Source organism: Kogia breviceps, chromosome 6, assembly GCF_026419965.1.
Source record: "Kogia breviceps isolate mKogBre1 chromosome 6, mKogBre1 haplotype 1, whole genome shotgun sequence".
Lineage (NCBI taxonomy): Eukaryota > Metazoa > Chordata > Mammalia > Artiodactyla > Physeteridae > Kogia > Kogia breviceps.
This window is the reverse complement of record NC_081315.1, coordinates 8,693,078-8,708,463: the sequence shown is the minus strand read 5'-3', so window position 1 is coordinate 8,708,463 and position 15,386 is coordinate 8,693,078. Positions and strand designations below refer to the sequence as shown.

Sequence of the window (15,386 nt, the reverse complement as noted above, 5' to 3'; positions counted from 1 at the left end):
CCCCACCGCTCTCAAAACCCTGACATAGGGGGAGACAGAAAGCCCCATGACTTACAAGACTGTAACGATCTGCCCTGTCCACCCACTGCCCTCACTGTCCCCCGATTTCATGCCCTGCTACTCTCGCACCTTCCACCCCTTGGCCCCAGCCCACTTAGGGCCCTAACACTGCTTAGAATGCACTTTGCTCTTGCAGCTCTGCTCGGTTGTCACCACGGCCGCCGAGAGGCCTCCTCGCCTTTGATAAGGTAAACGCGCTCACTACCTCCTTAAGAGGCCTTCCCTGCCATCCCTCACTCCTGCACCTCTCTGCTTTAGTCCCCCTCACCCTGCTTTATGTTTCTTCATAGCATAAATCCAAAACATTTATTTGATTTTTCTCTGTCTCCCCCCAGATAGAATATGCTTCATAAAAGCGTGATGTTTATTTTGTTCAGTGCTACATTCCTGGTGTTAGAGACAGTCAGACATGCAGACAGCATGTGGTCAACATCACACATAGTGTGCCATAGCTATACGTTAGGAACCAGCGTGCCCGGGACAGAAGCATGGCTGACGCTCGTTTATGACGTGAGACGTTGAGGGAGACGTTGTCCTAACCAACAGAAATGCAAGACCGTGAATGAATATGACACTGTTTATTATATTTAGGTACCAGTGAATCAAAAAGTAATGCAAGCAATAATAATTATTATGAACTTTGCTTCTGGAAAACACCAGGAGGGATCTCCTTAAGCATATTCACACCCACAACCCCCACTGAGTGCTGCGCTGGACGTTCTTCCACAGCCTCCTCTAAACGTGCGGAGCAGTTATTAATCTTACGTGTAGGAAGTCTCGTCTGTGGGGTGGCTGTAGGCACACATTAATGGTGATATTTACCCCCTATTTCTGGAAATGCAGTGCACACGGCAGATTCTCAGTATTACGGTAGCATGTAATTAATCCGTATGGAAAGAGGAGAGTAGAAATGTCATGCTCATAAAGTAAGGTCTTGACAGCACTGTCGATGTATTTGAACAAATTCAGGAGGTAAATTATGAATATTTAAGGTCCAAATGTGATGGGCTGCTGTCAGAGCCGCCCAAGTAGAGGACGCTCGCATCCTCACCCGGCGAGTGAACTGGTGAATCTGTCTTCCGTCAGAGGAAGCAGAAATGCTTTTGGGTGGAAGGAGATAGATATATTTTTTTCCCTCATATTTATTTTTGCTTTTGGAAAACATATGCAGCGATTCTTTCATTCATACCATAAAGGATTTCATGGTATTTTGTTAAGTTGGAGATTCTCTGAATAGATGTCTCCCTTCCCATTTTTTGTCAGTTTTATTTCCTGGGAAATTATTCATTGTATTTCAGAATATTAAAAGTATGATCAAAGTACTGCTTCTTTTTCAAAGATGTCATAGATTCCAAACTATTTTGAATATTTTTTTTTTTGATTTGGTGTCTTCACACATTGCCTGCCGTAGGATTTGAGGTTTCATTTCAGAGCCAGAAAGGAGGGCAGGGGTGCGTTGTCAAGGCTGTTGGAAAGCTGTTGCTTGTACTCTGAAATGCTGGGAAATGCACCCATGAAAACATCCAAACTCACTTTGGATTAGTCTCACTTTGGATCACCATAAAAAAAAAAAAAAAAAAAAAAACCCAAAACAAATAGGAGTACGTTTTCTCTTAGTCCATATTTATATGATATAAAGGCATGAGAAATGGGTAGTCTTCAATTCATTTTTAATCACACCGAACTTAATTATTTCCATTTCTTAACTATTCCTGGTAGGCAAGATCATAGTACAGTGGAAAATAATGCCATCATATGCACCATACCACATGTCTTTATGGATTATCAAAGTATTTGGATAGGATTTCTTTTTTAAATGTAACAAGTTAATATGAAAAACTTCTAGAATCAAGAAATGTATTTTGCCCTAAACATTATAGTTTATTGAATCACATTGTTTGTGATCAGTAAGAAATAATTATTCTAATCATAAGTAGAAGGTTCTCCAATATGATCCTCTACCGAAGATTGAAGTCTACACATTTTTGGCGCTGCTGTTTTTGACAGCATCACTCACCCTAATATTCATAAAGGTTAGGTTTGGATTAGGGTTCATATTAAAAGACATTTCACTAAAACCTCAGTGTGCTCACAAAACCACTTTAACGAAGGTAAAGCAAAAAGTTGTCTTGTGTATGTAACAAATACTTAACATAGCACTTGGTATGTGTCAATTACCCTGTTTTAAGTACTCTACAACTGTCAACTCATTTAATCCACGTCACAACCCTACGGGATACTTACTATTACCACTTACAAATCGGGAAACAGTTTAGTGAAGAGTCTGAGGTCCCACAGGTAGTGGGTGGCTAAAGCAGGACCCTAACCCAGAGAGTGGCTCCCAAGCCCGCATTCTTGTCCTGTGCTCTGCAGACACTCAGGAGCAGCCTGTGACTCTCTGTGTGTTTTCATTTCCTGTGATGGCACATCACCTATGTATCTTGTCATGCTGGCTAACCAGTGTTAGCCATCAGTCCTCTTCCTTTGCATCTTATTTACCTCCCTCTTCCGTTTCTTATACTCTTGACTGGCTAAAGCAGCTGGCGCATCTCAATTGAAGAATCCAATGTGTGTTAAATATAACTGGATTAAATTTTTATTCTCTTACACATCTGTCCGAAGGATGGATTGTCACTACTCCCCTTAAGTATTCGCTGTAAAAGATGTGTATTTTCCTCTGATAGAAAGTAGTATACAACATTACTTAAGATAGCAACTTCACTGTATTTAAATACTGACAGAACAAACAAATCTTTGAGAGCTGAGGAGAACTTTTCACATGTCTGCCTGTGAATGTTGGCACATCGTTGGATATTTTTGGCTTTATGCAAGGTTTTTAGGCTTTTGTTTGAGGAACATATCAAATACTAAACTATATGATGTGGGCGATTAAAAAGCTGTGTAAAAATTAAGTTTCCTTCAGTTTTCTCTGTGCACAGATTCCTGATTACTAAATTTGGTGTCACTCACGGTAATCCTGGAAGATCTCTTGTATCAAATTTTATTCAACCAAGAGATTCTTGTTTTTAACAGACTTGAAGACAAAAGTCAAATGGAAGATTCCACTATGAATAAAAACCCAACCATTATCTAAATTTGTGTCGTGAAAACACAAAATTGAAATACTAACCTATTTTGTGTACTGAATGAAAAGCTTGTGGTTTTCAGGATGTCTTGAATAAGTTAGTCATTCTTTAAAGTCAAATGCTTGAGGATCAAAGAAAAGGCAAAAATGCCTCTTTATAATGCTGTATCTCAGTCCCTGGGAATGATTTTCTGAATTAAGTGTTATAATGTATTGTACCTGTGTGTCTTTGTTATTGTTACTGTAAAATGTGCCTGAGAACATTTTTTGTTCTTTTTTCTTTCCAGATGACAGAAGTGACGCCCAGGAGAGGAGCTTAAGAGCCTTAATTAAAGAGCTGCCAGACACCCACTACTGTCTCCTCAAGTACCTTTGCCAATTCTTGACAAAAGTAGCCAAGCACCATGTGCAGAACCGCATGAATGTTCACAATCTCGCCACTGTATTTGGGCCAAACTGCTTTCAGTAAGTTAGTGAAGTTTTGCTGTTAATATCATCACATATTGCCTTTTCCTTTCCAACTTCCTGAAATCACTGCACTGTAGAAACATATTTCAGACTAAAAAGTCAACCAATTTATGTTGGAGAAGTTCCATTTTTGGTATCGGGCATCTTAGCCTTTTTTTTTCATCCCAATTTTGAAGAAGGAAGCTATGCCTTTTTATGCAAGTGTAATTGGTAATGTTTCAAACAACCTTATTTAAAATTCTGGAAATGAGTTTTACTTTCATTAAAATGGACATTTTAAAAAGTCTAATCTTAAACATTGATTAGAAAAAAGGGAAGGAGTTGGATATAGCATGTAATTTTTTTAATAGTGATAAAGCTCAAATCATGGCTAATAGATGGAAAATAACAAGCAGAATATGTCAGTGAGAGAAAAATGTAACCTCAGCTACATTTATTTATTTTCTAGGAATAGACCAGAAATAAACTAGTCTCCTTGGTAGGTGCTATATTTCTAGCCACAGAACTTTGGTAAAACTTTAGATGTTCCCTGTTATTCCTTAAAGCTCTTTAATCATTGATACATGAACTATGATCTTGTAAACCAGAGACTTTGCTTTTAACTTTCCTATTAATACCTCTGGTATCAGACATGTTCCGTCTACTTATAAGGAGAGAGAAAGAAAGACCACTTACACTTTAAAGCTCTCAGAAGTTCTCAGCAAGTTTCTTTTGTTTGTTTTTTTTTTAAATAGTATATCTGCTTATCCACTCCATTTATCTACAGACTCATTCAGCTGTCCAGAACTAGTAATATTACAGTCGTCAGAATGACTCTAAATATAAACTCTGGCTTAGATCATAGTGACGGTGGAGAGAAATTCTACCTTGAATAACTAATCCCCCTTGTAACCTTAGAGATTTACATTTTAAATAATGGCATAGGATATGTTAGGGTCTTGTGAGTCGATATCTCCGACACGGACTCCACAAACAACTTATTCAGGAGCCTTGTGATAGCAAAAAGACTGTATTTGTTCTTTTTACACTTATCTGCAGAGTAAACCTTGGGTGACCTACGTGTAAGAAATAAAGGTAAGTAGAAAACTGTTCAGTAATTTTGAAACCCTAGATTCTAGAAAAAGATGAAAATGAATTTGTAAATAGAATGCTTATCTAATGACATATGGACCGTACTTCATTGCTGACTTGTTGGATTGGGCTTGATCTGGAATTTCTGGTAACCTGCTTCAATTAGTCAATCATAATATCCAATAAGAAATGAGTTATATGGTCTTTTAATCAGTATAGCTTTTCAAATTTTTTTATTGTGGTAAAATAAATATAATATAAAGTTTACCATTTTTACCATTTTGAGTATGCAGTTCAATGGCATTAAGTACGTTCACATTGGTGTGATCTACTAATGGATGTGTATTCCTAAACTTTTGGATTTTGAAGTCACTATTAGGGACTCTTCCCACTGAGATAGAGTATAATAGTTATAGCAAGGAGTGTTTATTAAGAACTTACTTGGGACTTCCCTGGTGGCGCAGTGGTTAAGAATCCGCATGCGCGTGCAGGGGACACGGGTTTGATACCTAGTCTGGGAAGATCCCACATGCCGCGGAGCAACTAAGCTCATGCGCCACAACTACTGAGCCTGCGCTCTAGAGCCCGTGAGCCACAACTACTGAGCCTGTGTGCCTAGAGCCTGTGCTCCGCAACAAGAGAAGCCACCGCAATGAAGAGTAGCCCCCGCTCTCTGCAACTAGAGAAAGCCTGCATGTAGCAGCAAAGACCCAACACAGCCAAAAGTAAATAAATAAATAAACTTATTTAAAAAAAAAAAAAAAAAAAAAAAAAAACTTACTAAGTACTGTACTCATTTATCTGATTGAGTCCAAAGAGGGAGAGATGGTTTATTTTGAAGTTGAAGTTCGCCGATTTAGGACAAGAAAATAGTTACTTCAGTTCCTGTGACCACAGTTAGGTCAATGACCACAGTTAGTCCATAACTGTTATAAAAATCGTCAGTAGAAAGCCTGCCATTTAAAGACAGTTCTCTCACCATGAACCACTGAAAGACAAATGAAATACTTTTCAATAACTTAGGTGAATACAATGTATACATTATATGGTCAGTAAAGGAGGATTTTTTTTCTGAAAAGTGGAGATCCTCATGAAATGTTATTTTTTTTAAAGGCTATAAATTTTAGATACAGGCTGATATTGTTATGAAATATACAATAGTAAAACTGGAAGGAATATACCAATAATATATGATTGGTATTCTGGATGCTGGGCTTCTTGGTGACTCTTAATTATCAGGTTTTCAACATGTACTTCCAGTTATGGGTTATTAAATGTAGATGATTGGGTAATATTATCACTGTAAAATGTTCAAACAGTGTAGAGGTATATAGGATAAAAATATCGTCCATTAGTTCCTCCCATTCCAACCTCTTCTCTTTAGAGATAAAATCAGTAAAATACATACCAGTAGATCCGTATCCTTCTTTTTTGGGGGGAAGGGCACGTTGTGCAGCATGCGGGATCTTAGTTCCCCCATGAGGGATGGAACCCGTGCCCCCTGCAGTAGAAGCGCCTAGTCCTAACCACTGCACCACCAGGAAAGTGTCCCCTGCTGCTGCTTTTTGAACATAGCCATAAATTTTTTTTTTTGGCCATGCTACGTGGCATGCGGGATCTTAGTTCCCTAACCAGGGTTTGAACCTGCCCTCTGCAGTGGAAGGGCAGAGTCCTAACCACTGGACTGAGGGGGAAGTCCCATAAATCTATTTTTAAATAAAAATGGGACTAAGATGCATATATTGTGAAGCGTGATTGTTTTTATGGGAACACTAGAACTTTTAATGACAAAATATTTATATACCTCATTCTTTTAACTATTAAAAGTGTGAGTTTATTCCAACTTAACTATCCCTCAACTGATGAGCGCTGAGGTTGTCGATTTTTTGATATTAAAACAGAGTTGCAGTGCACACCCTGAGTGTGACTCTTGAGGTACACTGTCTTGTTGCTTTGTAGAAGTTCTTTAGGTCTCTTGTCCGTTAGAAAGATTACAAACATTTTCTCCCATTTGTTGTTTGCCTTTTAGCTTTATTTATGGTGCTTTATAAATTTTTTTGATTTTAATTTACTTAATATGTCAACTCTTCCTCTTTTTATCAGAATTTAGGTCTTAAGAGTATTTCTAAATAATATTAATGTCTTGCTTAATACTAATAATATCATAAAGGTATTACGAAACATTTTTCTTTTGTCATATTTATAGGCTGTTATGATTAGGTTTTTACTTTAGAATTTATTTTTTATTTATTTTTTAATTAACTAATTTATTTATTTATCTGTTTTTGGCTGCGTTGGGTCTCTGTTGCTGCGCGCGGGCTTTCTCTAGTTGCGGCGAGCGGGGGCTACTCTTCGTTGCGGTGAGCGGGCTTCTCATTGCAGTGGCTTCTCTTGTTGCGGAGCACGGGCTCTAGGCACATGAGCTTCAGTACTTGTGGCACGTCGGCTCAGTAGTTGTGGCTTGCGGGCTCTAGAGCACAGGCTCAGTAGTTGTGGTGCAGAGGCGTAGTTGATCCGCGGCATGTGGGATCTTCCCGGACCAGGGCTCAAACCCGTGTCCCCTGCATTGGCAGGCAGATTCTCAACCACTGCACCACCAGGGAGGTCCTAGAATTTATTTTTGTATATATCACCTATGGATCCAGTTTGATTTTTCTTCAAGTAGATAGCTAATTGTTAACCAAATCATTCATTGAGCAGTACATCTCTTTGCTAATTTACAACGTCAACTCAGTCACATATTAACTTCCTACACATACATGAGTTTGTTTCTGGTGTTTGTATGGCTTCTTCCTGTTTTCCATATTTCTATTACATTTACCCTTTCAGAGGAATTTTAGAGTCTCCGTGGTAAGTGGTATCTCATTGTGGTTTTGATTTGCATCTCCCTGATAACTAATGACATTGAATATTTTTTCATGTGCTTATTGGCCATTTGTGTATCTTTGGACAAATGTCCATTCAGATCATCTGCCCATTTTTACTTGGATTTCTTGTCTTTATTATTGAATCGTAAGAGTCTTTTCTGTATTTTGGATATAAGTCCCTTATCAGATGCAGGATTTGCATATATTTTCTCCTATTCTATGAGTTGTCTTTTCATTTTCTTGATTGTGTCCTTTCAAACACAAAATTTTTAATTTTGATAAAGTCCAATATATCTAGTTTTTCTTTTGTCACTTATGATTTTGGTGTTGTATCTAAGTCAATTTTGCCTAACCCGTGAAGACTTTTTTAAGAGCTTTATTGTTTTAACTCTTACACTTAAGTCTATGGAGTTAATTTGAAGTTAATTTTTGTGTGATGTATGGAAGGAGTGCAGCTCCACTCCTTTGGGTGCAGTTGTCCTAGTACCATTTTTTGAAAAGACTGTTTTTCTCTATTGAATTGTCTTAGCACTCTTGTCAGAAATTAGTTAACCATATGGTTAGGGTTTATTTATGGACTTTCAGTTTTATTCCATTGTTCTATTATATATCTATCCTTATGCAGTTACCACACTGTCTTGATTCCTATGGCTTCTTAGTAAGTTTTGAAATCAGGAAACGTCCATCTTCCAACTTTGTTCTTCTTTTTCAAGATTGCCTCTTGCATTTCCATATAAATCTTAGGATCATCTTGTAAATTTCTGCAAAAAAAAAACCAGCTGGTATTTTGATAGGAATTCCCTTGAATATATAGGTCAATTTTGGGAGTATTGCCAGCTTAACAATATTGAATCTTCCAATCTATGAACATGGATGTCTTTCTAAATACTTATGTCTTCTTTAATTTCTTTCGACAACGTTTTATTGTTTCCTGAGCACAAATTTCATACTCTTTTGTTACATCTATTCTTAAATGTGTATTCTTTTAGATGCTCTTCTAAATATATTTTCTTAATTTTATTTTCAGATTGTTCATGGCTAGTGCTAACATAGTTTTAATTTGCATTTATTTTATTATAGATGAAGTGGAATATCTTATATTTAAAGGCCATTTGTGTATCTTTCTGTTGACTTGTTTGTTCGTGTTTTTGCCCATTTTCCTATCAGGTCCTCAGGGTTTGTTTTTTTTTTCCTCTTGTTGGATATTTATTTATTTTGCTCTCTTTTTTTTCCCCTAGTAAACACATTTAAAACTCTGATTTTCTCTCAGTTTCATTTTGTCACATCGCATTCAATATTATTGTATCTCTTCTTGTCATAGTTTGGATTGTCCAAGTTCTAAGCACTGAGACTGAGGTTTTGAGCAGGAGTTTTATTGGGTAGTGCTCTTTGGAACCATACCTGTAAGGAATAGAGGGAAGAAGGGTTAGGCAGAAGTTGAAATGCCATACGGTGGTAACAAAGGCCTCACTCAGTCCCAGCATTACTTAGAAGCTGCGATGGCTTTTCAGAGATACCCTAAATTGAGTCAAGGAGGTTGGTCCATTTACCCCATCTCCATCAGTCACTGGAAGTGAGCTGTGCCCAGGGAGGTGGTGTAATCTTAGGAGAGGGACTTGGCTATGAGCCATAAGTAGGCGACACTCTCGGCACCTGGGGTAATGAATATTTCTGGTTTGAAGGGGCATGTGAGGCCCACAAAGTCCACTATATTTGTATAGTAATGTTATAATAATGTTTTTATAATATACTACGGTACAGGAATACATATTTTTCTATGAAAAATTCAGCAAACTTTGGACTGTAAGTTGTATATGGTTTTTCTAGGGAGATCCCTAATATTCTAGTTTCTAAGACAAGTTCAAGTCCTCCTAAAGAATGTTATTCTTAGAGATTAGAAGCAATTGCTTTCCTAAGTTTTGATAATTATTAAAATGGGTACTGGATTTTCAGTGGTTTGGATAACATGACATAATAAAAGAATGTTATTCTAGTCCTTGTTCTGTTATTTGATAGGTGCAACCTTCTGTGTTATTTATTTTTCTGTTAAGTTTTCTGTAAAATGGGACCTATAGAGTTTGCTTTGAAGCTTAAGTGAGACTATCAGAGAAAGTTCTGGTGCATAGTAGACAATTGGTAAAGTGGTGTTGAAATGTGTGTACCTTTAACTGAACACATTGACAGTTGCATTAAAGGCAAAGATCAGGTTTTATACATTTTGCCTATCATACCGCTTAATGAAGTGAGTTCCTTATAAATGTGAGATGAGAGACATGACGTTTTGTATACCTCAGTTGTCTTAGTTTTCACTTTCTTCTTACATATATTATGATCATACAGTATTGAGTATGCCATTTAATATTTAAAGAAGATATTTTTTCTTGTCCAGTAAAACTTATAAATCCAAACCAACTTTTTCAAATTATCAGCCACACATCTTGTGACCTCCCCAGATTGCCTTGGCACTATCCACCTCCCAGATGAATCTGCCACCAGGGGTTGACTGTTCAGCTGCCTTGGGAATGCTGGATCCTTCTCCTGGGCTGCTGCCTTGCAGCTGGGCCAGCCAGCCACCTGCCCAGAGCTTCCCCCATCACTTTTGGACTCTGGACTAGGATCTGAATTCTTGATGGGCTGCCAGAAGGGCTGGATAAGGTAACCTGAAAGTCTAGAACAGTTAAGTCCTTCTGAGGGAACCGTAGCAATGCAGAGCAGGAGTTGGGAGGAAACCAGCTAGACCCCTTCTTTCACCCTCCCATGGAATACTGCGTGCCATGGCTTCTCTCTCCTTGCGGCCCACCTGCTGAATTCCAGGCCATCGAACAGCATCTTTCAAACAAACTGTTGTGTGTCTTGGTGTTCTTTGCAAAATACCTATGCACACTATCCCTTGTTTCACATCCCCACTTGCCTCTTTTCCTCACCCATGTTGACCTGTCCCCTACTTCCAGAGTTACGCACCAACATCCCTATCCTTGTCGCAGTCTCGGGTTTTTGTTTTTTTTTTTTTTTTTTTTTGCGGTACGCGGGCCTCTCACTGCTGTGGCCTCTCCCTTTGCGGAGCACAGGCTCCGGACGCGCAGGCTCAGCGGCCATGGGTCACGGGCCCAGCCGCTCTGCCGCATGCGGGATCTTCCCGGACTGGGGCACGAACCCGCGTCCCCTGCATCGGCAGGCGGATTCTCAACCACTGCGCCACCATTGAGGAGCTGCTCTAAGGCACTGTGCACCTAAGGACTCAGCAGGCTCTTCCAATACAGGAAGAAATCTATTTTCTTAAGTTATGGTGAGAGTGTTGTACTTTAAGAATTTTAAAGAATAATGTTGGCTATGCATGATTTTTTTTTTTTTTACATGCTGACTTTGGAACCTAATTTCCTCATAAACAGCAACTTCACTGTAAACATTTTACCTCCCCAGTATTATTACAGGAGTCCTTTGAGTTTGAAGTTTCCTTTGAGAAAAAGTATTCAAAGCTGAGAATGATGTTAGAAAAAGCTAAATATTTGTATTTACTCTTACTTATTATTAATTTAAAAATCTATTTGTTAAATAGACATTGATGAAGAGACCAAGGACCCCCTAATGATGCTTTAGCTGAGTTTTTTCTTTTTTTTGTTGTTGGTTAACATTGTTGACACTCCGCATTAAACTCGTTGTGTAGACTCAGTTTCCATCATTTAATAATATCAGTAACATCAAAATTTAGTATCCAGTAATTAAAACAAATCTGCTAATTGCTAGCGATGCGTAAGCCATTTGATCACACTGCTTCATCCTTTTGCTTCCTTTGCCTTTTGTCTATAGATCAGGAAGTTAGTCCTATCCCTTAAAACACATGTTTCAGTGTTAATAAGGTAATCAGTAATATAGGTATTTCTGAAACTTAAAGAGATCAATCAATTTTAGATGTTGAATGATAAGGCCTTCCACGTGTGCTTCTATCCGAAATATTACGTTTTTGCTTAGAGACAGCATAAAAATGGTCTTAAAGCTGCTATTGTCCTCTTTCAAATGCTGAAAAAAATAACCCACAGTAAGTTAATGGTACCAAGTCACTAACTTATAACCCGTGGTTACATGATCAGTGTATGTGTGTGTGTGTGTATGTGTGTGTATAATTAGGTATTTGGACATCAGTTAATATTAGATGAGATCAGCTAAATTTGTAGAGATAAACAGGATGTGTAACCAGATAAGCCTACAATGTTGCTGTCATCTTATCTGCCAACTGCTACTAAGAAGCTTTGTTTGGTTTGTAGCCCAAATGTTACTTTTGGGAAATCGGTCATTTGGATTGAAAAGGGTAGATGGTTGATCTTTTAAAAAAAATTAAGCCCTAGCCCTAGTCTCACATATTTATATATTTATAACCTGTTGACATATCTAGTTATAAACTGCAAGTTGTTCAAGTAATTTTTAGCACAACTGTATATATTATCGTCATCTTCCATAAACATGTTTTTGGCAATTAAAGAAAGGGGGAGTGGAAAGTTTGGTCTTTCTCTGCTGAAACCCGGACCAGCCCTTTCCATGGTTACTTCATTGCCTGTACTTCTGTGTTATCAATCACCCATCGCTTCTAATTGTGTTAATTGACTTTCCCGTTGCCATTTTTTTCAAAATGGGTATAAGTTTATTTTTTATTATAAACGTAACATTAATTTAAAAAGAAAAGTTTTTTTTCGTACCAAAAAACCACAAGTATAAGGATGAAAATGAAAATCATCCATAATTCTACACCCACATTCAGTCATTTTTTGTACTTTGGCTTGTGTGCTTCCATATTCTTTTCTCTGAATGCTCACATATATATTTATATTTGTTTGATTAAAGATGAGGTAGTAAAATATTCCTGCTTTGTAACCCTTATTTAAAAACGTAATGTCATCTACTGTGGCATTTTTCCATGCTTATAATTTTACCTCATCATTTCTAATGACCTCATAGTGTTCTGATCTTTTGATCAATATCCTTTACTTAAGCCATCCCTATAAATGGCATTTCACAGTCTTTCTCTCAGCAATGATAATAGGTAACATTTATTGAGTGCTTACTAAGTTCCTTGCAATGTTCTGGGTGCTTTTCATTTATTTGCCAATTTTATCCTTAAAACCCTATGAGGCAAATACTATTATTGTCTGTACTTGACTCATGAAGAAACTGAAGCACAGAAAGTTAAACTTGCTGCAGGTCACATGGGTAGGAAGAGGTTAGCGTCAGGAATCGTAATCCAGACAGCCTAGCCCCTCAGCTCCAAGCTCTTGATCACCACTCAGTAACTGTTTCCCCTATAAACAGCATTGCAGAGACTATTATTGAACATATATTTTTCACACGTCACTGATTATTTTCTTTGGAGGTACTTTTAGAAGTAGACTTGACTAGTCAAAGGATATTTGTATCATCAAATTTTTTCTTCGGGCTTCCCTGGTGGCGCAGTGGTTGAGAATCCGCCTGCCGATGCAGGAGACACGGGTTCGTGCCCTGGTCCGGGAAGATCCCACATGCCGCGGAGCAACTAAGCCCGTGAGCCATGGCCGCTGGGCCTGTGCGTCCGGAGCCTGTGCTCCGCAACGGGAGAGGCCACAACAGTGAGAGGCCCGCATACCGCAAAAAAAAAAAAAAAAAAAATTTTCTTCATCGAGAGGTTGTACCAGTTCATGCTGGAGCGTCCACCTCTGAATGTCTCCCTTTTCCCACACCTTGTCCAATACTGATGTTATTATTTTTCATATTTGCCAATATAATATGTGAATATTATTTCTTGTTAAAAAATGTTGCTTATTTGATTATTGTGAGGTTCAAAATATTTAAAAATCTGTTTTCCCATATAGTTTTGTAAATTGCCTTTTTACTTTTTTCAGGCTTTCTAAGCTGGTGGCTTTTGTTTTTTTTTTTTTTTTTTTTAGTAATCAATTTATAAGAGTTCCTTTTGTAGTACCACTATAATCTACTGTTATATATTAGAAATACTCGCAGCTTATAATTCACATTTAAACCTCATAATTCTTTTTGCCATAAAGAAGTTTAAAATTTTTATTAATCCTGTATATCAATTTGTGTTGTTTGGGTTTGATGTTATCCATAAAAGACCTTCTACCTCAAAGTTGTAAGAATATTTACTTATACTGTCTCAATATTTTTGCAGTTTCATATTTTCATAATTATATCTTGAGTATATGTGAATATTAGAAAAGGTATGATATGGGAATCTAAAAGTTATTAAATATTCTCCTATATTTTATCATAGCATATTTATAATTTTTAAAATAGTTACTGAATTCTAGTGAAATTTACTTTGGAAAGAGGTATGCTTTAAGAATGTAATTTTTTTTTTAATGTAATTTTTCACTGAAATAATTAGCCTGCTAACCAAACACCTAGAGAGTAATTCATACTTTGCCAAGTGATTCAAAAAGTCACTTTTGTCATTACTATATCCAATTTTTAGATATATTTTGGCCTTATCTGGGCTCTCTTCCCCTACATGAATGTATCTGCCTCTCTGGTGCTAGTATCATACCCTTTCTATTTTAATGTCATGAGTGGTATTCTTCCGCTTAATTCTTCTTTTTCAGGATTTTCCTGGATAATTATGTGCATACATTCTCCCAGAACATCAGAATATTTTTCTAGATTGAAAAATTCTCATTGTTTTAGTTTTAATCAGGTATAGCTTGAAATATTTAATATGGAGTCATTCATTTAGTAAAATGACATATCTCCCCATTTAGTCTAATTTTTACTTAACAGATTTTTTTCCCTAAAATTGTAGACGTTTGCAAAAATATGTAAAGTTGTCAAGTATACAGTGAAAAATCGTCCAGTAATCCTAGGTAATACCAGAAATACTAACTTAAAATGTTTTGTGTGTTCCTTTAGCTTTCTTTTTATGTATATATTCTTTTGTAAATTTTATGTTTTACATTTTATATACTTTTTTAATCCTGCTTTTTTTTTTTTTTTTACAAAACATTCAATTATAATGTTTCCCATGTCATTTAAATCCTTTAGTTTTACATCTTTTTTGTTTGCTCGTAGCCAAGATTTTTTTGTATAGAAGATGACAGACTTGTATGTTCTATTCTGTGTATACAGAAAGTATATTCCTCAATTATTATTTCTCAGGGTGAATCCATAGCATAGTTGGTACTCTCATACTTTTATTGATAACAAGCTGAAGTGTACAAAGTATCGATCTTTAGGATTACAGAAGCTAAAATAGAACTGAAATTTATTTTGTTTTTTTCCATTTGAAACTCTGAACTAGGCAAGAAAATAATCAATTGCTTTTCAGAGAGAAAAAAAACCACATTGGTGCAGAAAGATTTCTACATCATCCTTGTCCCTTACTCAGATTAATAGAAGTATAGGTCGAACCGTATAAAACTGCCATTTTTCTAGTTCAAAATGGCCAAATATTGCAATTACATATAATTAAATCTAATAGTAAGCTCAAGTCTATTCCCTTTATTATCAGCTAAGAACATGAGTTTCAATCATAAGAAGTCAAATGTACATATTGAAGATGATACTACAAATTCTCTATTAGCTGCTCTCTTACTTTTTTCCAGGAATAATGATGGTGTATAATTTTATATGACCCAGACATAGCGTTCTTCCCAATATTCTGTGTGAAGGTAGAGTAAAGTTTATTACTCTGGTTAATGGTAATAATGATGTGTCAAGCCTTGACTTTTTTAAACATAAGCATTTAGAAAGGGTGCTTTTTGATCTTGGTCTCACTCAAGAGATGGCAATGTACTAACCTTAGATCTGCAAGTGGTTTGCAAAAATAGAAATAGATTTGCTTGTTTGTAGTATATGAGATA

At 36.8% G+C, this 15,386-nt stretch overlaps 1 protein-coding gene across 9 annotated transcripts in view; it reads left to right on the top strand.

Annotated features, from left to right (window-relative positions):
* The window catches only part of FAM13A (family with sequence similarity 13 member A), a 358,502-nt gene that overhangs the window by 76,979 nt on the left and 266,137 nt on the right, over nucleotides 1-15,386 (top strand). For all 9 annotated transcript variants that reach the window (XM_067035492.1, XM_067035488.1, XM_067035487.1 and 6 more), the window contains exon 4: nucleotides 3,433-3,610. In XM_067035492.1, the coding sequence (XP_066891593.1) occupies nucleotides 3,433-3,610 (178 nt within the window). The remainder of the gene's footprint in view (nucleotides 1-3,432; nucleotides 3,611-15,386) is intronic.